The sequence below is a fragment of the Octodon degus genome, unplaced genomic scaffold (genome assembly GCF_000260255.1).
Source record: "Octodon degus isolate 3935 unplaced genomic scaffold, OctDeg1.0 scaffold00230, whole genome shotgun sequence".
Lineage (NCBI taxonomy): Eukaryota > Metazoa > Chordata > Mammalia > Rodentia > Octodontidae > Octodon > Octodon degus.
This window is the reverse complement of record NW_004524806.1, coordinates 3,367,577-3,391,221: the sequence shown is the minus strand read 5'-3', so window position 1 is coordinate 3,391,221 and position 23,645 is coordinate 3,367,577. Positions and strand designations below refer to the sequence as shown.

At 40.6% G+C, this 23,645-nt stretch overlaps 1 protein-coding gene across 9 annotated transcripts in view; it reads left to right on the top strand.

Annotated features, from left to right (window-relative positions):
- Window positions 1-23,645, top strand: part of Mtmr3 (myotubularin related protein 3) — a 166,340-nt gene that overhangs the window by 136,134 nt on the left and 6,561 nt on the right. For all 9 annotated transcript variants that reach the window (XM_004645543.3, XM_023705807.1, XM_004645541.2 and 6 more), the window contains 10 exons: window positions 2,500-2,596; window positions 5,576-5,689; window positions 10,165-10,370; window positions 10,926-11,057; window positions 11,963-12,074; window positions 15,232-15,427; window positions 16,257-16,442; window positions 19,119-19,289; window positions 20,893-21,038; window positions 21,844-23,248. In XM_004645543.3, coding sequence (XP_004645600.1) covers window positions 2,500-2,596; window positions 5,576-5,689; window positions 10,165-10,370; window positions 10,926-11,057; window positions 11,963-12,074; window positions 15,232-15,427; window positions 16,257-16,442; window positions 19,119-19,289; window positions 20,893-21,038; window positions 21,844-23,248 — 2,765 coding nt within the window. The remainder of the gene's footprint in view (window positions 1-2,499; window positions 2,597-5,575; window positions 5,690-10,164; window positions 10,371-10,925; window positions 11,058-11,962; window positions 12,075-15,231; window positions 15,428-16,256; window positions 16,443-19,118; window positions 19,290-20,892; window positions 21,039-21,843; window positions 23,249-23,645) is intronic.

Sequence of the window (23,645 nt, the reverse complement as noted above, 5' to 3'; positions counted from 1 at the left end):
GCTGGCATGTGGTGCTGGGGGATTGAACCGCGATCCCTGATGCCTTGCCAAGCTTGTTCCAAGTAGGTGCTTTAGACCACTGAGCCATCTCTCCAGCCCCGAAACATGCTTTTTTGATGAAGATTTTATTTCTTATTATGGATCACGATGTTCAGTTTCAAAGTTTTGGAAATCAGTACTTCAGAGGATACAATGATAGTTAAAACTCCTTAGAGAACTTGAAAGAGGAAATTTCCTGAGACTGCTACTTAGTATGTGTTTCTCTGTATAGAATTTTGTGTTCTGATCGTAGTTGAAGCCTTTCTTTATGTATTAGTTCTGTGTAGTAAATTGTTGCTGTGGCAGTTGTAATTTTATCATTATTTTTTTGATGATTGTTTTTAAACTAAAAGGTCCTTGTTAAGACGTTTTTGTGTTATTCTAGGATATATACTTAATGAAATACTTTTTTTTTGGCAGAACTGGGGATTGAACTCAGGCCCTTGTGCTTGCCAGGGAAGTGCTTACTCCAGTGAGCCATATCCCCGGCCCCATAAAAGTACTTTTTTAAGAATTGTAAAGCTGTTATAGGTAGAGAAGGATATTTTCTCTTTCTTAGATGAACTTGGATGTTGCTATAGTTTTGTAGCTTTTAGATTTTGATTTTGAACAAAAGGCTACCTGTTTAATATTCTTGATGGTCCATGTTGCTGACGGTTTATAGACAGATAGCACTTTAATTCAGCTATCTTTTTCCTATTTGGAATCTTGTTAGTGTTTCCATAATTTTTTTCCAAATGGTCAGAATGAGCTGTTATTTTTTCTTGCATCTCTGAACCTCATCTTTTTATAGCTTTCAGAAACATATCACACCTAGCATAAGCTCAGGGAAAGCATTTTAAAATGGGAAGTAGTTTTACAGAATTATTCCTCATTCAAGTAATTACTGTTTCTTATTCTCTAGCTTGTCTCCCAGGAAGAGCAAAGCTTTGTATTTTGATCACCAAAGCAAGTTTTTTATGATTTTATTTGTTGTGGTGGTTTATTCCAGCCCCCACCAGCATTTATTTCACAGCTTGTAACACAAGGTTGTATATATTAGAGGTCTGCTTAATATTTTTGTTTTAATAAAATTACTGCCTAGTTGCTGGCCAGATAGCTCTGTGGATTAAAGTACTTGCTTTGGCAGACTTGGGGACTGTGGTTCAATCTCTGGCCTTCCATGCCCCTCCACCCCCAGGGCACGCTGAGGTGACGATTGAGACTGAGCATGGTGGTGTGCACCTATAATCCCAGCGCTTGGGAGGCTGAAAACAGAGGGATCACTACGAGTCCAATCTGTAGTGAGTCACTGTAGACCCTGCACTAAATACAAAAAAAGAAAATTTACTGCCTAGGATTGGGTATATTTTAAAGGAAGAAATTAATAATTCAGATTTACTGACACTTAATTAGGTTTAACCAAATTCATCAGCCAAATGTAGCTAGATTATACCTACTTGGGGGAGAGTTCTCACAGATGTTCATGACTTTACTTAGTTTGGATTTCCTGGTATTGCATAGGTACTGGCAGTTAGGTTTTCATGATCACTTACCTACATCTATATCTAAAAGGCTCCTAAAGTGTCGACGAAATAGCTCAGCAGACTAAGCACCTGCTTCGGCAAGTGCAGGAACTGTGGGTTTGATCCCTGGCACCACATGCTGCACCAGCCCTGCCCTTGGGTATGCTGAGCCAGCCACTGAGACCAGGAGTGGTGGTGCACACCTGTAATCCTAGCGTTGGGGAGGCTGAAAACAGGAGGATTACTATGAGTTGGAGCTTTGTAGTGAGACCCTGTACCAAATACATTTATTAAAAAAAGGCTTCCAAAATCCTAAAAGCTTTTCTCACCCTATTTGGTAGCTTGGCGTGAGCTGAGCTGACAGGTACTTGTCACTGTATTTATTCACAGTTTTCCTTGTATTTCACTGAGGAAATTTTAACACTTATTTAGTAGCCCCTGTTAAATTTATGAGCTGATATTATAAGCGCTATTTTATCTTTCTAAAAAATCCTCAAACCTCTCACATTCTGAAATCTGACCCAGAAATTTTCAGACAAATAAAAAGATCACATTACTACTCCTGATGATCTGGCTACTTTTATTTCTTCATGTGCTGCTGATCCTCACATATATACTATTGATCTGAGAGTACAAGTAAGAAGTTACTCGGTGCAGTACTAAGAGCATGAATTTGAGGAGCACGAAAATGTGCAATGATAAGCTCTCTCCTGTTTTGTCCTCTGTAAAAGAAGTTTAGTGATGGTGGGGGTTAGATGAGATAACATAGTTCTTCATGAAAAGTTAATTTTTTTCTCTTTCCTTTTTTGGGCTTAATCTGTCAGAGTTAAATACGTGTTATTATTTATATAGTTCCTGGTGTTTAAAAAATTTTAAATTTAATGGAGGAAGATAACCCTGCTTTTATTCCACCTGTTCGGCAAAGTAGTCATTGCTTTCTGTCTCTGGCCCCTAGGAGAGCATGTAACATCAAGATTTAAGAATGAAGTGGAGCGCATGGGATTTGATATGAACAATGCCTGGAGGATTTCCAACATCAATGAGAGATACAAGTGAGTTATATGGGTCCTTGTAGACTGTGTTTCATAACCATTGCCGTTACAGAAACACCCATTCATATGTGGTAGAATGTTTGAACCTAGACTTTGTTTTTGAAATAGTTTTACTTACTAGGTCTGGGTGTGAGATCATCAGAGTACTTCTTGAACCTTCTGTTCCTATTGCTGTTACTGGAGTAGAAAATGACCCTTGCCAGGATCCTGGAGCCTTCCTTTCTACCCACTTCCAGGCCTCTATTCTTCCTGGTTCATATATGGCTGGATATTACTGTATTTACCTATAGGCAGGCAGTTTCCGTTATTCTCATTGATATTTGATATCACTTTAATGTGATAAGATCAGTGATCTTTAAGCAGTGACAAACACTTAGGAGCTATTTTTTATGACTAATTTATGCTCCAGACCCTATGAAATAGACATATATATTTCAGTATGTTCAATATGATGATCTATTCATAGTTAGGATCATTTAACCATTAAATACTATTGCAACCATTATTAAATATTTAGCATCACCTGTTTCCTTAAAACATGTAAGAGATTTGGTGTGGGGGCAGTTATCTACTATGAGTTTGGTGATCCAGATTTCATAAACAAAATTGGCCAGGAATTTAAATTAATATATCCTTAACTTTTCTTGTACCACTGTTGTCTTATGAGCTCTCTCAGATTACAGACATTTTCCTGGTCTGTTTTTATGGCAAGACATTAGAGGCTTTCCTTTTTCATTAGAAAAGCCACAGTTTATTACAATATGCAGCAGCTCTTAACATGGGAATTAAAAACCTGGGATCTCGGGGCGGGGGAGATGGCTCAGTGGAATAAGCGCTTCCCTGGCAAGCACAAGGGCCTGAGTTCAATCCCTGGTTCCTCAATAAAAACTGGGATCTCTTAAGGTAGGATTTTCAGATCTAACTCCTTATACTCAGTGACAAGTCAAAGCAAAAGAAAAGGATGAAGATGAGATGGGAGAGGCTTCAGAGAGGTTGAGGCTGCTGCAGGCTAAATGCAACCACTTTCCTCCACTGACTGTTGCTTATCCACAAGTGAGCTGCTGATCCTTGCAGAAGGGCTGACTGCTCAGTAATAACAGTGAACATATTTAGAAAATCAGAGAAAACTGAATTGTACAAGCTAACTTTTAAAACAAAAAAAAATCCCTGATGTAAAATAGAATTTAAAAATAGTTTCTTATCTTGGAGTTGACTAGTTCCATTTCAGAACTGGTCTTGGGCGTTGAAGAGTTTTTCCTACTACAAAGGAAAAATGAAATTCAAATCTACTCTTAAATTGAAAACAGAATGATAGGTTTAAGACTCTTGCTTAGAGTACTAACCATGATCACTGTGTCCTGGGTTGTTTTCAGGAGTTTGGATAGGTGTTTTAGGAAATATATATTGGTTTTCTTAGTCATAGCCATTCTTCAGAATCAGTGGCTTTTGAATTCCTGATACTTCCCATCAGGAAATGGAAAGCAGAGAGAATATTAGTGCCTTGTAATCTAAACCCCCCAATTCCTAAGCCAGTGTATGGTGGTTTAGTTTGTTTTTGTTGTGTTGTGTTTCTGTCTCACTATATAGTTCAGGCTGGCCTTTGAATCACTGTGTAGCCTGGACTGGCCTTGAACTCTTGGTGAACCCCTGAGTGCTGGGATTATAGGTGTGCAAAATCATACCTAGCTTTAGCATGTTTTTCACCTATTGCTGTTTAATGCATAGGATAGAGTGGGAGAAAGGTAGTGGTGGTAGTGGTGGTAGTGGTGGTGGTAAAGGTGATTGAGTTCATTTTCATATTTGGATTAAATGCCTTCATTATTAAAAGAGATGAAGTTATCCATAGAGAGAGTATCTTATAAATAAAAGCCTATGAGAAGTACAGGTTTGCAGATCACCAGCTTGACTAGCATGCAGCTAGCATCTTCCATAATGAAGACAGCTGCTTTCTCAAGCATAGCTTATTTTGTATATTTTATAGGAATTATGATTAATAACTTATTCACCTTGGGCTGGTGAGATGGCTCAGTGGTCTAAAGCACCTACTTAGAACAAGCTTAGCAGAGCACAGGGACCGCGGTTCAATCCCCCAGCACCACATGCCAGCCAGCCCCGCCCCCTGGTGGGCTGAGCTGGCCACACACACACACACACACACACACACACACAGAGAGAGAGAGAGAGAGACACACACACACGCACACACACAATAAATAAATAAATTTTAAAAAATTTTCATAAAAAAATAACTTATGCACCTTACTAACTTGGCTCAGTAGTACTATGATCATATATGCACATAGTCAAGCATGTGATACTGCTCTTGTATACTTTAAGACAGCCTGTTTGGTTCAGAACAAAGAATGACTTAGTGTCTGGAAACTTGGAATTGTGAGTTTTTGTTCTTCTTTACATGTTTGCTTCAGCAAAAGCCTGGAACAATAAAGGTCTCATAGAGGCAACATAGTTTTTTGCTTCTGTAATTGTACTGGGTGCTCATGTAGTTAGAAATGACCTTAATATTTGTTATAGCTCACTGTGTAGCCTGGAGATTGCCATAGAGAATAAAGAGAATGTTCCTTACTTCTCCCTTTTTCATTGACAATTTACCCAGATTCCCAGAAGACAACATCAAGCAGAACAATGTAAGATAGTATCACTTGGAGATAGAATAGATACAGAGATCTGAAACACTTTGAGCAACCCATTTTGATTTTAAGTAAGCTGAAATTCAAATAATGCTTCCCATTTTCTTTTTGGTTGGTTAGCAGTGCTGGGAATTAAACCTTGGGCCTCACATATGCTAGGCAAGTCCCTACCAACTGAGGCAACCACCTCCCCCATTGCTCTTTAGCAGGTTTTGTGATAGTCTGATCAATATTCCTATGCTGGATCACCTGGTGTCTCCCTCATCTCTCCTTTTTCTTCCCTCTCTTTTTTACTTTTTCCTCTCCCCCTTCGTCATTTTCCCTATATTAGGTTATGTGGTAGCTATCCACAAGAGCTCATAGTGCCTGCATGGATCACTGATAAAGAACTAGAAAGTGTGGCAAGCTTCAGGTCATGGAAGCGCATCCCTGCTGTTGTCTACAGGTAAGTAAGTTTAACCAGCTGAGCTGGTGCAACTGCCTGTTCACTGTTGCTGCTAACTTGGGAAGAGAGAAGAGGGTCCAGAGAACTTTGCAGATAAGTCAGTATTTCCTTTAGGAATTCCTGAAGCTGCTCTCCCAGTATACATTGATACTCAGTGTATCCAGAATATTTGTTGGTGGTTCAGTTGACACTGATGAGAAAATATTAATAGAAAGGTGACTGTACTTGGAATTTCAAGGTCCTTCATTCTGTGAGAAGACAACATGCTTCTTTTTAGTTTCATATGCTATCAGGGCCTTTGAATTGAGAGGCGTTCTAGAACATGAGGTCTTGGAGAATAGAGTTGAATCATCTTTGATTGTCTTTGTAGTTGACACACATGTTGAAAAGCCGAGTTTTAAGAGGAAACATTTAGAGAAAAAGGCAAGGGCTGGACTGAGGAGAAAATTTCAGAGATCGGTAAAGCATGAATGCCAAGTGAAGCAAATTCTAGGAGGGATTGGTAGAGTGGTAGCAGAGCACGGGTTTTGGAGGCACATACCTATTCTGATACTACTTGCTGTGGCATATAGAGTGCATTTACAAACTGATACCACTCTATGCCTAATGAGTAGAATGGGAACCATAGTTCTTTGCAAGTGTGCTGTGATAGCTGAATGAAGGCCTATTAATAAGCAGTTTTTTGAGTAGATTATATTCCTGAGGATTGCTTGTATCAGTCACTATCTTAGTTCTTGTAGAATCATATTAAATTTTTAGGAAGTCACTTATCACTTTGTAATGTTAACATTATTTTATTTTGTATTTTTTTAGGGGAGGGTCTACAGGGTGTTCAGGGTCTCACTACTAGATCAGACTCATGGTGATTCACCTGTTTACAGTCACCCAAGAGCTGGGATTACAGGTGCGCACCACCATGCCCAGTCTCAATTGCTGTCTCAGTGTGCCTTGGGGGCGAGGCTGGTACAGCAGGTTGGGGGATTGAACCCCTGGCCCCTGCACCTGCTTGCAGGCACATTCTTTATTTTTCTAGTGTACAGACTTTGTGTATTGTCCTTGAATTGGCCAAAACTAACGACTTGGTTAGAAATTCTTGGATGGCAGGAGTCATTGCACTGAAAAAAATTTTTTTTGTTTTTTGGGGGCAGGTTTTCATGATACAGTTCAGGCTGGCCTTGAATTCACTTTGTAGCCTAGGCTGGCCTCAAACATGGAACAATCCTCCTGGGTCAGTCTCCTGGGTGTTGGGACAACAGGTGTACACCACCATGCCTGACCTTCCACTGAAATATAGAGGTTGTAGGAGGGGATGTTTTTCCTTGTGAAGACATTTGCTCTGGCTCACTGGAACCCATTACATTTTCAATTTCAATTTTCATCACTCTTTTTTTCAGACACTCCTAGAAAAGTGGGTCACCGAATTTACCTGTCACTGAAGTGGTCAGGGTGATATGGGAATTAGATAGCAGTGAAAGCCAATGGGATTTATGAGTCTTATCAGTGATCACCCTCAATGGAATAGAAAAGGTGACCAGCTGGTGTTCTGGCCAACAGCTGTGTTAGATCAGCAGCCTGGTATTTTGGGGGGCTTAATGACTTTGAGCATAAAGGTGGGACTAGGGGGAGGGATACTCTCATTTTCTAAGTAAGAGGCTTTGGGAGAATTTTGGGTTTTGGCAGAGAAGCCTAAGAGTGCTAGTTGAAGAAACACTTGCTAAAATGCAATACAAATGAGATGCTTTTTTTTTTTTTTTTAATTCTTCTAAAATTTATTTTAGAGGGCATTAGGCCTAGGGTTTTTTCTTCTGGTACAAGTAGTACAGAAGTTTTATTCACAACTTTTTCCAGAAAATGAAGGTTCTTGCAGTCCATATACTTATATAGAACAGGGTTTCTGGCACCATCTTTGATTCAGAGCAAGTGTCTAGTATTTCTGAGCTCCAGCTGGTGTTGCTGTATTATTTGTGAGTTTTGTAAAGGAATATGTTGAAGAATGTTTGGAACATTCCCACCACTCTGCTGTGACAGCTTAGGTGGTAGGATACGTCTGAATCTGACATCACTTTACAGAGTTTAGTTGACTGTAGACTGCAGTAATGACTCCTGAGGTTGCTAGCGGCAGTTACTTGACAATACCATGCTGAACCAGTGCCTAAGTAGGGCTTTCTCCCACTGTGATGAGAGAACATTTAATTGGATTTATAATTGAAAACAGATTTCTCTAACATGGCAAGATGGTGAGAATGGCGCCCATCTGTAGTGCAGTTTGCAACAACCCCCTTTGTGCATGCAGTGATTATTAGAAATCCCTAGTCATATAAGGAGCGGCCTAATTTTAATGTAGAGATGGTTAAAACCATTATTCATTTGTAAAATTAAGCATTCATTGTTTTAGTAGGTGAGTTTATCCTTTGGGCACTGATCTTAAGCTCTGACTCCTGTTAAAGTAACAGAAATGGTCTTTAGTGACTTTTTACTGTTGTGTAGTGTTTGTCTTTCGTGGAGTCTAATTTAGAGTAGCCCAGTTAAAATGTTAAATATAAAGGCCAGTGGTCTTTCAAACCCAAGTCCCAGGGCTGGCTAGATAGCTCAGTGGAAAGGGTTCAGTCCCCAGTGTGCTGTACAAGGCCTGCCTCTGGGGCGCACTGAGATGGTGATTGAGACTGGCTGTGGTGGTGTACACTTGTAATCCCAGTGCTTGGGAGGCTGAAAACAGGAAAGTCAGTGAGTCCGATCTACATAGTGAGACCCTGTATATATCCTGTAGACCCTGTCCTAAATTCAAAAAAATAAAAATAAAACCCAAGTCCCAGGCTAAAGAGTGCCATCTACTGTTCTTGTTTAACAATGCTGTAAAACATTGCAGGGGAAGAAGATGCTTGAGAAAGCCTGCCTGCCTTTGCTGAGAAGGCTTGCAGCGTTTCAGCTCAGTGGTTACCTTATACTTGTTATTTTCAAGTAGGCATATTGCGAATCAGTGAGATTTTATTTCTGTATTGTCCTCATGCAGCTTGTGAGCCACTTGAACTTGCTGGCAGTGTAAAATACTTTTAGCTACTTGTCTCTCCCAATGGGGGAGGACTTAAGAACTGAAGCAAATAGATTGTCCAGTGGGATTTTATTATTGCCAGATTTAACTGATTGCTTGTGAACTTTAGGATTAAAAACAAGTCTTTTTCACATTATTCCCTGAAGAAGACTTAGATTCAGTAGTATTTTTTAAACTATATGTTTTAAAGGAAGATATAAGCATTCTCTGAGCTACAGAGTTGGGGGATAATTATCTGGATTTTAAAAACAATTTTGTAGTAATTACTTTTATATTGTAAAACAAAAATCTTACTACTGAGATAGTCAACATATAATTTACCCCCTTTAAGTTCAGTAACTTTTTAGTAAATTATATTCCAAGTTGTACAGCCATCACTGTAATCAATTTTATTACATTTTTATCACCTAATAGGCCATATATCCAGTAGCAGTCCTTCCTCACTACCTCTTTAATCTCCATATCCCCAGGTAACCAGTAACTAGTAATCTACTTTCTGTCTCTGTAGATCTGCCTATTCTGAACACTTCTCATAAATGGAACCATACAATATGTGGCCTTTCGTGAGTGGTTTTTTTAGTGTAACATATTTAGCATTCATCAGTATTGTGGTATGTGTAGGAACTTCAGTCTTTTTTATTGCTAAATAACTTTCAGCTTTTTAATTACTTACAATAGCCGATTTAGGAAACACTTGGAGTTTTTAATGATGTCTTGCAGTAGATTATAAGTATGATTTCTGCTCTTGAGAAAGGATCTGTGAGAATACTGAGATTGCTATTTCTTTCCTTCTAAGAGCCTGAGGAAAGCTCTTTGAGCTGTCTACCTATAATAGCAATTTGTGACTCATGAAATCACATATTTTGTAAAACAATCCAATGTGTAGCAAGTAAATAAATTTCAGTCAGTCCCAACAGTGGGATCTGTGAAAAGAGTCCCCAGGCCAGCCAAGAGTATGCCATTGTTGCAGTGGACTCTAAAAGTCAGTGGAACAACACATTTTTCTCAACATCAGCATCTTTTATGTCAAGTTATTTAGGTTCTGTGTCAGAAACGGGAATTAGTTTTTCATTGTTGAATAGTGAAATTAGTGTGGTATTTGTAGCTTTTTTTTTTTTTACATTAATCCCCACACTATTCAAATATTTAAATTATAAATATTAACGTATTTTCTACTTATCTTGTTGATAACTATATAGAGATCTCTGTGATGGTATAATAATTGAGAAAGATGCTTATAAGCATTTATTGTTACTTTTGGCATATGAGATTATTGCCTTCTTTAAGGCTGAGAGGACTTCTAGCACAGTGTTTTGGAGCCAGGCTTTTCATTAAGGTGCTTAAAATCTACCTTTTCATGTGAGTACAGATACCTGAATTTGAAGCCCTTTGAATGATGCACTGTTCTCATTTGTTCCTCACACAGACACCAGAACAATGGAGCTGTTATTGCCCGCTGTGGACAGCCAGAGGTCAGCTGGTGGGGCTGGCGCAATGCAGATGATGAGCACTTGGTACAGTCAGTAGCCAAAGCATGTGCTTCTGACTCACGATCGAGTGGCAGGAAGCTGTCAACTAGGAACAGTTCTCGAGATGTTCCCAGTCGAGGAGACCTTTCTGATGTGGAGTTTGGTAAGGTGCTCCCTGGGTGCATGACGTTGGTCCTCATGGCATCTGAGGACCTTTTCTTGAAATGGCCTTTTCTTTAGAAAATACGTAACTTTATAGAAGAAAGAATTTGATGGGTTAGAGGAAACATGGCTTTTGGGAAAGTACTAGAAGACCCTCTGTTTCAAACTTTAACAGCCTAGCTGTTTTTCGTTATCACCAATGTGACAAGAGTGGAGTACATATTTTGTGGGGACTTGAATTGTCTGTAGTCCTTGGAAGGAAATATCCTACCTGGTGAGAGGATTACAAACATAGGAATGATGTATGGGACACTGAGCTGTGTAGTTTTCCATGTGTATAACAGGAATTGGTTTTGGAAGATCTCATCAACTTTTAATGAGGCAAAAGAGTACATAGAAGTCTTGAATATTAATGATCTGGTTAGCAGTTTTTACTTGTGTCTATCTTGTTCTTTTTCTTTCTTTTTTTGTACTATAATGACCCTCTAGTTCTAATTTTCACAATTCATGGAGAGACAAGCTCAGTTAGCTTTTATTTCTCTTCTAATGTCCCTAGATTCTTCTCTGTCTAATGCTTCAGGAGCAGAGAGCTTATCTGTCCAACCGCAGAAGCTTTTGATCTTAGATGCACGCTCCTATGCAGCAGCTGTAGCAAACCGAGCCAAAGGAGGAGGCTGCGAATGTCCAGGTGAGATGTTTGGTGTTTTATCCTCCAATACTCTGTCCTTGTGAGCCCGGCCTATGTTCAACCCACTTAGTCTTCAATTTGAAATGAATGACAAGCCATATTCCTTACCCTGTCTTGAGAGAGCCAGAATTCTTAATAGCATGTGTTCTTTTTCAAGCAGAAATGGAGAAGGAGGTACAGTGAAACAAAATCTTTCTTCTATCTGCCTTTAAGGCGATAGAGCAGATCTTCTTCCATGATACTGCTTTAGTGGCTCAATTTCTCAGCCTTCTGAAAGCTTTTTGTTGTCTTTGACAGTGGGTACACTCATCCTTGGCTTTCTAGCAAATTCCTCACAGTTTCTCCTTAGAAAACCTTGTGTGAAAATCAAAGCAGTAAACACAGAATTCCAGTAAGAAGCCCCTGTTGTTTAATTGATGTAGGACCCCATGACAGTTGTGTGCTGATGGGGCACACAGAGGCACACACTTCCTTAGTCAGATGTTATCTAAGATAGAAATTGAAGGCAGCTGTACCAAGGTGAAGTTTGAATGCCTGATGATATTGTTCTGCCAAATTCGTTGCAAAGTTATTCCAAAACCACAAGTTAGATGAGGCCCACGAAGTAAACCTGGAGTGAAATGGAAGTTTACAAGCCTTTCTTTTTAAAAATAAAGCTTTTATTTTGTGAGTATCTGCTTTAAAGATCTAATCTTCCTTTTCTACTCCTTTCACAAAGATGGCTAAAATTCAAGGACTGTTTTCCTTTTAGAATAAAGCACTGTAATAGTCAACCGTCACAACATTGCAGTTTCATTAGTCAGCCACTGCAATGGCTTTGCTTTATAGCCAGTTTGGTGCCTTTAAATTTGGCCACGTGGCCTTTAAATTCAACATATTTGCATTCTGTTTGTTATTTTCTCCAGAGTATTACCCAAACTGTGAAGTTGTGTTTATGGGAATGGCAAACATTCATTCTATTCGGAGGAGTTTTCAGTCTCTGCGGTTGCTGTGTACACAAATGCCTGATCCGGGAAAGTAAGAACTTGGCTTTGGCTTTAATTTTGCATTGCTCTTTTTTAAAGAATGAGTTTGAAGGTGTCTTTCCTCTGTTTCTTGGTGACCTTCAGTTATACTTGCAGATTCTGCAGTTCATCTTCCTGAATCAGGAGCTAGGAGAACAACCCAACCCTCTGAAATGTTTTAAAATTTGCAACCCAGGACAAATCTCATCACTGTTGAAAATAGAAACATTGTTCTCTCTCTCTCTCTCTCTCTCTCTCTCTCTCTCTCTCTCTCTCTCTCTCTCTTTCTGAAATTTAATTCTTTAGTTTCTTAAGAATCCTGTAATAATGCTTGCTGTGAACTCTGGGGTGTTTACTGTGAAGTTACAATTTACTCATTATGTTCTAAAAAGGTTAAACTTGTCATTAGGTCAGTTCTTTTTATGTCTGATTCTGATTTCTGAATTGGCGTCTATTATTTATCAAGAACATTACCCTGATTTTCATTGCTTATTGAAAATGAATGGCTGGCATTTGAAGAAAGGAAAGTGAAATAATACCCCCTGCATGGATATTGTTTGAATACAAGATAAATTAGGAGCAATTAAGATGTTCTGTAAAGCAGATATAGACAGATAAATATTTATAAGCCCCTGTTTTACTATTTCAGAAAGTATAAGATAGTACCAGAGAAGACAGAATTTTCTTTCTTTTCTTTTTTTTTTTTTTTTTCCTGGTGTTTGTGCTAAAGCCTGTACTTGTTTCCTTGGGTCCTGTACAGCAGATAATCATGATTGTATCAACTTTTGTTGCATTTCTTTATTGGATTTATTAAATCAAATGCTGCCTGAACCACTTGTACCAACTCTTGGCTACAAATGATAAAATTCATCATAGTTGAAATCAGACCTAAGGTGAAGCAGTGTCCTTTGGGAGACAGCCTGACCAAGAAATGAGTTTGCTACTTTGCTTTTGGATTAGCTATTTGCATTTAATATGTAATTCCAGGGCCCAGTGAGCAGCACTCTTTTGTAAAATGGAGCATAGAAAGATCCTAGTTTAGGACCCAGGAAACCTGCCAAGCATAAAGAATCAGCACTACATGATCTCTGATATATACTTCCATATACTAAAATTTAACAGCTATTTTATCCCAGATGTGGTAGCTTGTGTCTTATTATCCCAGCACTTAGGAGGTTAAGGAAGGAGAATTGCTGTGAGTTTGAGACCAGCTTATACTGCATAGTGAAACCCTGTTTCAATAAATTATTATATTTATATAACTTTTAAAAAGCTTTTTTTTTAAAGCTCAAGAGTCAAAAAGTATGTTAATCAGCCCTCATCAGGTCTGAATGAATGTGTGGGGGGATTTTATTAAAGAAGTAATGCTTTGCATTTGCTACAATATAGCAGAGCATAGTGCAATATTGAAGCCTACCTTGTGTATAAAAAGAAGCTGTAGCAGAGATGGGGTGGCGCCAACTGCAGGGAGTATAAGTACTCCCCTTCATGTCTGTTTAGAGCTGTAAAGGGCTAGGGAGGTAGTGTGCTGCTGCTCCAGCTTGAAAGCAACTTAAGGATGTATAAGTTCAGTCTCCCAGCATCTTTCAATCGGCAGTCTTCTCTCTCAGGCATGACATCAACTGGTATTTAGTCAAGTTCAAGAGACATCCATTGGTTCTCTAGCTAACTATTTCTACCTTGTATATGGAGGAGGAGCTAGCAGATATTTTTTTCTCTTAAGCCTTGTCTTTTGGTTTCTTTCAAGACTATGTGAGGAATGAGAATAAATAATTTGTCCATCAGAAAAACAAATTTCTTAGATACCTGCTAGGAGATAGATACCTGCTAGGAGATTATCTGAAAACCTGTCTTTTACGTGACAGGTTTCAAATTCATTAAACAGTATGGTTTTTCTTGTGTAGTAGGCACTGAGCTGTAGGGTACAGGGCAGAGACCTAGTGTCAAGCCTCTTGAGGAGTCACAGTCTGGTTGGTATCCTGGACTAATCTATATAAAACCAGTGATTATGTACCATATCCTGTTGTCTGCTTGCCTGGCTAGGAAGATACTCTCCCTTAGACTTCCAAAAATTCACAGTCATTCCCTTAAGGCTTAGTAGATTGATGGCCTTGTCCAGTAAGCATAGTCTTAGAAAAGCCTCAGAAATCCTGAGAGCACTATTAATTCCTTCTTTTAAATCAGTATTTGAGGGCCCTAACTACATACGTGGCTGAGATTCTAAGTATACACCTGACTGCATTTGGCAGGAGAAAAAAATCACAACTCATTTTTGGGAAACAGGCAGGGAGGAACACAAGAAGAAAAAGGGCAACACTGTTGGTAAGAAACCAAGTATGTCAGCTTGTGATTAGTTCCAAGCAGTAGTTCTTGTTATCTGATATTCAAAAAGGCTGTTTGAAAGAAAAGTTCCTCTAGATCCGTAAATCCAGTCTGAGCTATGCTGCAACATTACTGTGTGCCTGTCACTATATTAATTTGCTTGAGTCTAACTCATTTTGTTGGAGCCATCCAGCTTTAGTACATTTTAAAAAAATTATTTATTTGGTACAAGGTCTAGCTATGCAGCTTGGACTTGTAGTGATTCTCCTGTCTCTTCCTCCCCAGTGCTGAGATTACAAGCCTGTGCCACCATGCCTGGTTTCAGTAGCTGGCACGGCATGGGGCCGGCACAGCACGGTGTGGGGTCAGCACGGAATGCAGCTATCACCTCAGCCCAGTCAGTACATATTTAAGACCTTTGAGTTGTTTTGTATCTCAGATGTGGCTCCCAGAAGATTCCTGAAAAGGCTACTTTTCTTGTACTGTGTATACCTAACCTATTTTGGACTGAAAAATATTAAATAATAATCTTCTCTAGGAAGTTATCCAGTAAAATGTTAGAACCAAAGGTGGTCCTATTGTTTCTTTTATAAAAAGTTTTGTTTTTTAGACTGTATCAAACTGACCTCAAAGTTGCAGTGATCCTCCGGCATCCTGCCTCAGCCTCAGAATGTACCACCACACCCAGCTTTGACTGTGCTTTGTAAATGGAGATTTTCTGATATTTTGGTAGCATTATTTGTGTACAGAAAAATTTTGGAGAATTGCTTTTTAATTTGACAGATACTGAACATAATGTAAATCATAAAAAATTCCTCTAGGGTTTCCTTATCCATTTGTTTTTATAGTTGGCTTTCAGCTCTGGAGAGTACAAAATGGCTCCATCATCTGTCTGTGCTTCTGAAATCGGCACTTCTGGTGGTGCATGCTGTGAATCGTGATCAACGCCCAGTGTTAGTGCATTGTTCAGATGGCTGGGACCGCACCCCACAGATTGTGGCATTGGCTAAGCTCCTACTAGACCCTTATTACCGAACCATAGAGGTGAGTGCATCTAAAGAATGGGAGCTAGTATTTCAGGATGAGTGGGAGAAGCTTCTCTAAGGGTTTTATGGTCAGTTTTGAGCATGATGATTGGGTCTAAAGAAGATAAAATTGCTTTGTTCCTAATTGTTCTTTTACCTTGAGGTACATAGTAGTGGTGCTCACCTCAATTTTCATAAGCCTCTTAAAATGGTACAGATTGCAGGTGACACAGCATTGAAAATAGACATTTTCTCTTGGAGTCTGTCCATTTAGAAAAGTTTTGTCTACCCCAGGAAAATGGGACTTCTAACAAAATGATTTTTGTATTCTTAGGGCAATGAGTGTAGATATTACCAGAGTGTTCTGTGGAGAATCATCCCTGCTTTGCAGTCATCACCTGTTGGGTTAACAATTTAAAGATGTGGGGAAAACAAAACAAAACACTTAAAATATATATGAACATTTGTAAAATCTGGGATGAGAATGTTTTTACAAACATGAAGTTGCAAATGTAATACCAAAGGTAAAGATTAAAAAATAAAAGAGAAGGGGGAGAAGCATAGTAGTTTTTATTCAGTGAATGAAAGAGGCAAAAAATTTACAAAAACACAAGAAAGATTTAAATGGATGAACAGTTAGTAGTCTTCCATGAATACAGAACAGTTCAGGGAGTTGGAAAATTTCATTGTGTATCTCATCAGGAAGAGAACTTTCAACTGTGAGTTTAGGCTAGATGCACTTAACGGGGAAGCTAGTATAGGGGGTTGCTGTAGGTTACACCAGGCTCAGGACTGTTACAGTTTTGAATAGTCCAGCACAAATGGTCTCTCCTGGGTGTTCCCTACAGGGTTTCCAGGTCCTTGTGGAGATGGAGTGGCTGGATTTTGGTCATAAGTTTGCTGACCGGTGTGGTCATGGGGAGAACTCGGATGATCTAAATGAGCGTTGCCCGGTGTTTCTGCAGTGGCTTGACTGCGTTCATCAGCTTCAGAGGCAATTTCCTTGCTCTTTTGAGTTCAATGAAGCATTCCTTGTGAGTTTGAGCTTGTGAATTCTACATTTTGGTAACCATCTAGTTTTGAGAGGATGTCAGTACAAATGTTTATGGGCTAATTTTCACATGAAATTGCACCGTTTTTAGAATTTATTAGAGAAAAGATTGTTTTCTCCCATTTTTATCTAAAACAGTAATAGAAAATAGCATTTGTCCAGTGAATCCAGAGTACTAGGTTTGCCTTGTGCAGATCTTGAGTTGTTTTAAACTTACCTTTTAAAAGGGATAGAAATGTTAAATAGTACTGAGAAATAAGGCAATCAGAATGTCCCATCCTCCCAGTCCATTTACCAAACTTCCTATATCTCCCACACCATCTGTCCCCTCTCCTTTGATAGAAAATGTACTGTTTTTGCCCTTTCTTATCTGCTCTGCTGCCTGGATCCAGCATTTCTCCCCTCTGCCATCTGCATTAGCATATTTCCCTACAAGGTCACAGTGATGAGCATATAAACATGGCATAGGGTTCCATGTTGTCTCAGAACCCTTTCTATATACTGTGTTTTCTATAGGTGTCAACCCATTTCTCTGATTTCCTTTATAAAAGAGCTCCTTGATATTTCAAAGTCCTCTCTTCTCAGTCTCTCTTAGACCCACTTAACTCAGGCATTTCCCATGCCATTTTACTAAAGCTGCTCTTGTTAAAGTGACCAGAGATTTTCATGTTGCTAATCCAGTGATCAGTGCAGAGTTTTCATCTCTAATCCATCATTATCGTTTTGCCAGTTGAACTCCTGTCTTGAAATGCTTTCTTCAGTTGATTCTGGCATTCATCATTCTTAGTTCTCTCAGCTCCTTGGCTAATCCTTTGTCCGCCTTGCTGATTCGTCTTGGTTTTCTCAGTACTAAATATAGGAATGGCCTGGGATTCAGCTTTAAGGGGAGGTTTATTTTTTGTGTTTGGTGCTGAGGACCAAACCCAGGGCTTCTAGCTTGCTAGGCAAGCATTCTACTGCCGAGCCAAATCCCCTGCCCCCTAGGATTCAGCTTTATAAAGACAGCTTCTCTATCAAGCCCCCTTTCTAAAGATTTCACCCAATCTAGTGCTTTAATTGCCATCAATATTCTGAAGAATCTGATACATATACACCTTTAGCTTAGACTTGCCCACTCAGCTCCAGCCTCACATTATCCAACTGTGAATACATAGTATTGCCACTTGATTGTCTTTTTATCCGTCTTTATTGCCTGTCTGTCTGTCTGTCTGCCTGTCCATCCATCTGTCCGTCTACCTATTATGCTGGGATTGAACCCAGAACCTCATGCATAGGAGGCAAGCCCTCAACCAGTGAGCTGCAAACTCATTCTCTTCTTGGGTGTCTTAGTGGTATTTCAGACTGAACACATTTAAAATTTAATTCTTGATTTCTGCATTTCCTTACCCTAGGAACCTGATTTTCAAAGGAATCTTCCATTTCACCATATGACAGTGCCATCTTTCCATTCATTTAGGTCAAAACCTTTATGTCATCTTCAACTGTGATTCTCTATATTCATTCTGTAGAGTCTATAGCTCTGCTTTCAAAATATATCTAAAACTTATTGCTACCTTTACTGATGTTCCACAAGTCCACACCACCATTATCTTCTTCCCAAATTCTAGAGTGTTAACTTAGCCCAAAGGGATCTTTGAAGAACATGAAGCAGACCACACTATTCCCCTGCTTAGAAACCTCTAGTGATTGCTTTTCACATAGAATGACAATAACCAAAGTCCTTAAAATGGCCTACAGGTCTACTTCCGTGTCCTTTCTTTCTTGTCTATTTCCTAGGAGTATGCTTTTAGCTCTGACTCAAATTGTACACTATTAACTTGCTTGCTCCTTCTTGTGCAATCTGTTTTAGTGACACTGGCCTCTTTGCTGTTCTTCTGAAATCATAAGCATACACTCATCTCAAAGCCATAGTGCTTGTAGTTGCCTCTGCCTAGAACATTTTCCCTCAGATACCCATGTGACTTGCTCTTTTACTTCCTTCTGGTCTCACCCAGCAAGGCCTTCCCACTGCCCAGAACCTGCCCTGCCCCTCTTATCCTGCCTATTTTACCATACACTTGTCCATTCTCCTTCACAGCTAGAGCAAGCTCTTAACAAAGCAGAAAAGCTTGCTGATTGTTGCTGCATATCCAGCAACTGTAGTCATGCCTGGGGCATGTGAAATATGTGAAATGCCCAATAATGATTTTCTGAAAAAAAATAAGTAGTTTTAAGGGCCAGGGAGATAGCATAGTGACTTATGTGCCTGCCTGGCAAGTGCAAGATCCTGAGTTTGATCCCCAGTCCAAAAAAAAGAAGAACTTAGTTGTATGAGTGTGCTTTAAGCTCAGACTTGAGCTGTACAGTGACCTGCTCTTGTATCCAGTTTATATGTTCTGTCACTAAGGAGGTTAACTATTACTTCAGAAGCTCAGTGTGCTTAACAGGGAAGCTGAGAGGAATGGGGTACACCAGGTGTCTTAGGCAGGCTGATGAGTGCTGGTGGTGGAGATCAGACCGAGGAGGAAGCTATTGCATGGCTTCTTTTGCTCCCCAGTCCTGCAGAGTGAGCTGAAGTTTTCTCAGGGTTGTCACGCATACATAAGTGGCTTAGGCTGGCTGGCTTGTACCAGAGAGTATGTTCCCTGCTACATGGTTTTGCCTCATTGGACTTCCTTAGGTGAAACTGGTGCAGCATACCTATTCCTGCCTCTTTGGAACATTCCTGTGCAACAACGCCAAGGAAAGAGGAGAAAAGCATACTCAAGAACGGACCTGTTCTGTTTGGTCTCTCCTTCGGGCAGGCAACAAGGCTTTCAAAAACCTACTGTATTCTTCTCAGTCAGAAGCCGTATGTACTTTTCTTATAATTAGAATAAATTTGGGGGTGTGACAGGAGTCTGAGTTCCTGTTCTTGTGAAGGCCATCTCTCTGTTTTGAGTGGGTTGGTTCCATTTTTTTCCTCCCATCATGCTAAGAAAGACCTGTTTCATGTGATACTCTATCCTGCTTCTGACCATTTTGTAGTCATGGTGATTTGGTGTAATACACATCTCTACTTTGCTCTCCTAGACACAAATCTTCTCTGGCATCTCCTCCAGAGCTTAATGTATTCTTAGCATATTCTAACTGGTGGGGGAGGCCTGGATGCTTCTCATAGTTCAGAGGAAGAGTGAGCCCCAATCCCCCAGAACTCTCCCTATGTACCAGGTGATGAAACCCCACTACAGCTTGCTCTCAGCACAAAACTGGGCCTGATGTTGGCATCAGTGTCTACGAGATGTTCTGCTTACATGGAGAGCTGGCAGGCCTTTTAAGAATTTGTTCTCCAAAGGAATACCTTGTGCTAAGCAGAGAAAAAGACACATTCATCTGTGTGTTAGTGTTCCCTTTGTCAGAATGCATCCTAAACCTATAAGAAGTCAAAAGCAGGCTAATCAGTTTAATTGCTTTGCTGAGCTATTAATGTTTCTCATTACATTTAAGAAAGATTTAGGCTGTTTCTTACCCTCCTTCTCTGCCTAAGAAAGTAATAATACAGGAAGATTCCCTTTTTTCATATGATTAATTTAAATGATCCTATAAAACAGACCTGACAGTTTCTGTGAAGCCAAGCTTTTATACCAGGGAAGCAGACAATCATTTCTAACAGAATGCTCACTTTCTTATATAGTAAAAGCAACAAATGAAGATGATGAAAGTTGGTCATTCAGTAAAAGTGACCTGAGAAATTATTGTGAAGTGAATCTTTTTATTTTTTATTTTTATTTATTTATTTTTTGGTGGAACCAGGGATTGAACTCAGGCCCTTGTACTTGCCAGGAAAGCGCTTATTCCACTGAGCCATCTCCCCAGCCCCTTTTTTAAAATGCTCTTATGGGTCGGCCTGATAGGCTTTTATGGCCCCCAGGGCATGCTGACTGGGCATGGTGGTGTGCCTGCCCATAATCCCAGCACTAGGGAGGCTGAAAACAGGAGAATCACTGGGAGTCTGATCTATGTAGTGAGACCTTGTAGACCTTGTAGTAAATATATTAAATAAACAAATAAGTAAGAATTTTTAAAAATTAAAATGCTCTTAGATTTTCATGGTCACATGTTGCCAAATAAAATGTCCAGTCTTATGTTGGTCTCAGGAGATAACTTATATTCCGTTGATACCGTCTCCCTGTGTATCTGTGTTTTAGCCCTATTGAGTGTTTGGTGGTACTTGTGTATGATCTTTTGACATATTCCCCTCTGATTGAATCTGAGAGTGTGCTGAGATATATCTCCAGCCCTTTTTATTTATTTCAAGAAAGGATCTTACTAAGTTGCCCAGAATTTGGAATTTTCCTATCTCATCCTCCTGACTAGCTGGAATTGTAGGCATCTGCTACCACATCCAGCTTTCCAGAAAATCCTAGAAGACTAATTGTGACATGTTTAATCCTGTGTCCTTCTCCCTTTCGTAGGTGCTGTACCCGGTATGCCATGTGCGCAATCTGATGCTGTGGAGTGCAGTGTACCTGCCCTGTCCATCCCCATCTACTCCCGTGGATGACAGTTGCGCACCATATCCAGCCCCAGGGACTAGCCCTGATGATCCTCCTCTGAGCCGGTGAGATCAGGGGTGATGCCACAGGCCTCACCTCATGTATAGCTAGCTGTATTCCTGTTTGAGGACATGCCCAAGGATGGTCAAAAATCCTGATATTGCTTGAGTCTAAAATATCTTTCTTAGCTCTTTGAAGTTTTCTCAAAGAGAAAACTTCTCAGAGAGGGCAACTACTAAGAGTCTTGTTTTTGGAAATGGATAGGTCTCTGTTGCTATGTTCTGTTGTAGGCATTGAGTAGTTTTTCAGTGATGGAGCACATCCACTGAGCTGCTTGTGACCTCCCGATTTGTGTCTCACTCACTGTTCTTTCTGCTTTTGTCACCTTGCTGATTTGTCTTCTGAGGCTTGTCAGGCAAATGCCGTGAAGTGATAGAAACTTAGGCTTTGCCATCTGTGAATTAGTTTTTTTTTTTTTTTTTTTTTTTTTTTTTGCAGAACTGGGGATTGAACTCAGACCCTTGCTCTTATTTTACTGAGCCATCTCCTTGGCCCCTAGCTTATTAAATTCATAGTTGATAAGTTTTTTTTTAAAGTACTATAATATAAAAAATATCTGATCACCTCTGCCACAGGATCATGAAGAATACCTTTTTAAAAAAGCATTTGCTGTTAAATATTTGTATGTATGGAGCATGGGGTGAAGGCAGTGCAGATAGGGTGCATTTTTCCACTCTACCTTACTGAGCCACCCTTCGGAGATGCCATGGTTTCTTCTATACTATAATGAGCAGCTTATTAAAACTATCTTCTGCTTCCCTCTGAATTTTCCCAAATATTCTCATTTTTCCTAACTCCCTCCCTTTTTAGGCTACCAAAGACTAGGTCATTTGACAATCTGACCACAGCCTGCGACAGCACAATGCCTCTAGCCAGCCGGCGCAGCAGCGACCCCAGCCTGAATGAGAAGTGGCAGGAACACCGGCGTTCACTGGAGCTAAGTAGCCTTGCGGGACCTGGAGAAGAACTTCCTGCTGACAGCTTGGGGAAGCCTAGCAGGGTTCCAGGAGGTGCTGAACTATCTGTGGCAGCTGGAGTGGCAGAAGGGCAGATGGAGAATATTTTGCAAGAGGCCACCAAAGAGGAATGTGGAGTGGAGGAGCCTGGTCATAGAGGGAGTATGAAGATGCTAGAGGTCAAAGGGGAGGCACCTTTATTGAAGGAGAGCAGGATGACCATGGCTGAGGGCTCAACCATTGTATTTTACCAAGAACCAGAGCTAGATGATTCTGTTTTGAGGAGCCACCCAGATACCGTCCTGTCTCTGTTCTCACAGGATACTCCTGAGAAGCAGGATGGACACAGTGTTCTCAGTTCACTGCAGGCTTTCCCCAAGGAAGAGGATATCCTAGAGGTCTCTGTGGAACAGCCTCAAATAGGGGCTATCGTAGAGGATGGAGGGGATGCAATTCCTCACATCCTGGGAGATGTTAAAATTGGCTATGGTACCTCATTGTCTAGTTCTCTACTACCTTCCCAAGTCCCATTTGAGACCAGAGGACCAATCATGGACAATCCCACAAACATGTTAATAGAAGATAAGGTGAAGTCAGAAAGTGAACCTCGAGTCCATCATAAACCTTGCCCTATAATTAGTGGCAGGTTCAATGGTAAGGACATACTTCCTCCAGTGCTGGAGTCCAGGCTTGTGGAGAAGAGCCTAGCTGAGAGACCCCAGGGGGTGTCTGTGGTACAGAGGACTTCGCCTGGCGGCACTGTCAACCCAACACCAGCCCCGTGTGCCTTGGCTTTAGCTGAATGTAAAGAGGGGCTTGTGTGCAATGGTGCCCCAGAGACTGAAAACAAGGCCTCAGAGCAGCCTCCGCTTGGCATTCTTCAGAAGTATCCCTTGCCCAATGGGCACTGTGCCAACGGGGAGGCTGGGAGGAACAAGGACTCACTGAGCCGCCAGCTGTCTGCCACAAGTTGTAGCTCTGCCCACTTACACTCGAGGAACTTGCACAAGTGGCTACACAACCACTCGGGGAGACCATCCACAAATAGCAGCCCTGACCAGCCTTCCCGCAGCCACCTAGACGATGATGGCATGCCTGTGTACACGGACACAATCCAACAGCGCCTGCGCCAGATTGAGTCAGGCCACCAGCAGGAAGTGGAGACCTTAAAGAAACAAGTCCAGGAGCTGAAAAGTCGCCTAGAGAGCCAGTACCTGACCAGCTCCTTGCGCTTCAATGGGGACTTTGGAGATGAAGTGGTGAGTAGGTCCTGGTTCCTCAGTAGCTGCCCAAGGAGATAGGGCCCACTAACCCTTTAGACTCTGTATGGTAATGGGTACAGAGTTCTAAAAGGATCGGGTAGGTCCAGAGTAACCCTGTTAACAGAAGCTGGAGATCATTTTCAGCTACCTGAGTGGCAGTCTGCCTCTTTTCATCTCTCCTAATTTCCTGTGTCTTGTTGAGACACTTAACAAATGTAGTGCTTGTAACATTTTAGAAACTAGTAAACTGGGCTGGTGAGATGGCTCAGTGGTCTAAAGCACCTACTTAGAACAAGTTTAGCAAAAGCACAGGGACCACAGTTCAATCCCCCAGCACCACATGCCAGCCAGCCCCGCCCCCTGGTGGGCTGAGCTGGCCACACACACACACACA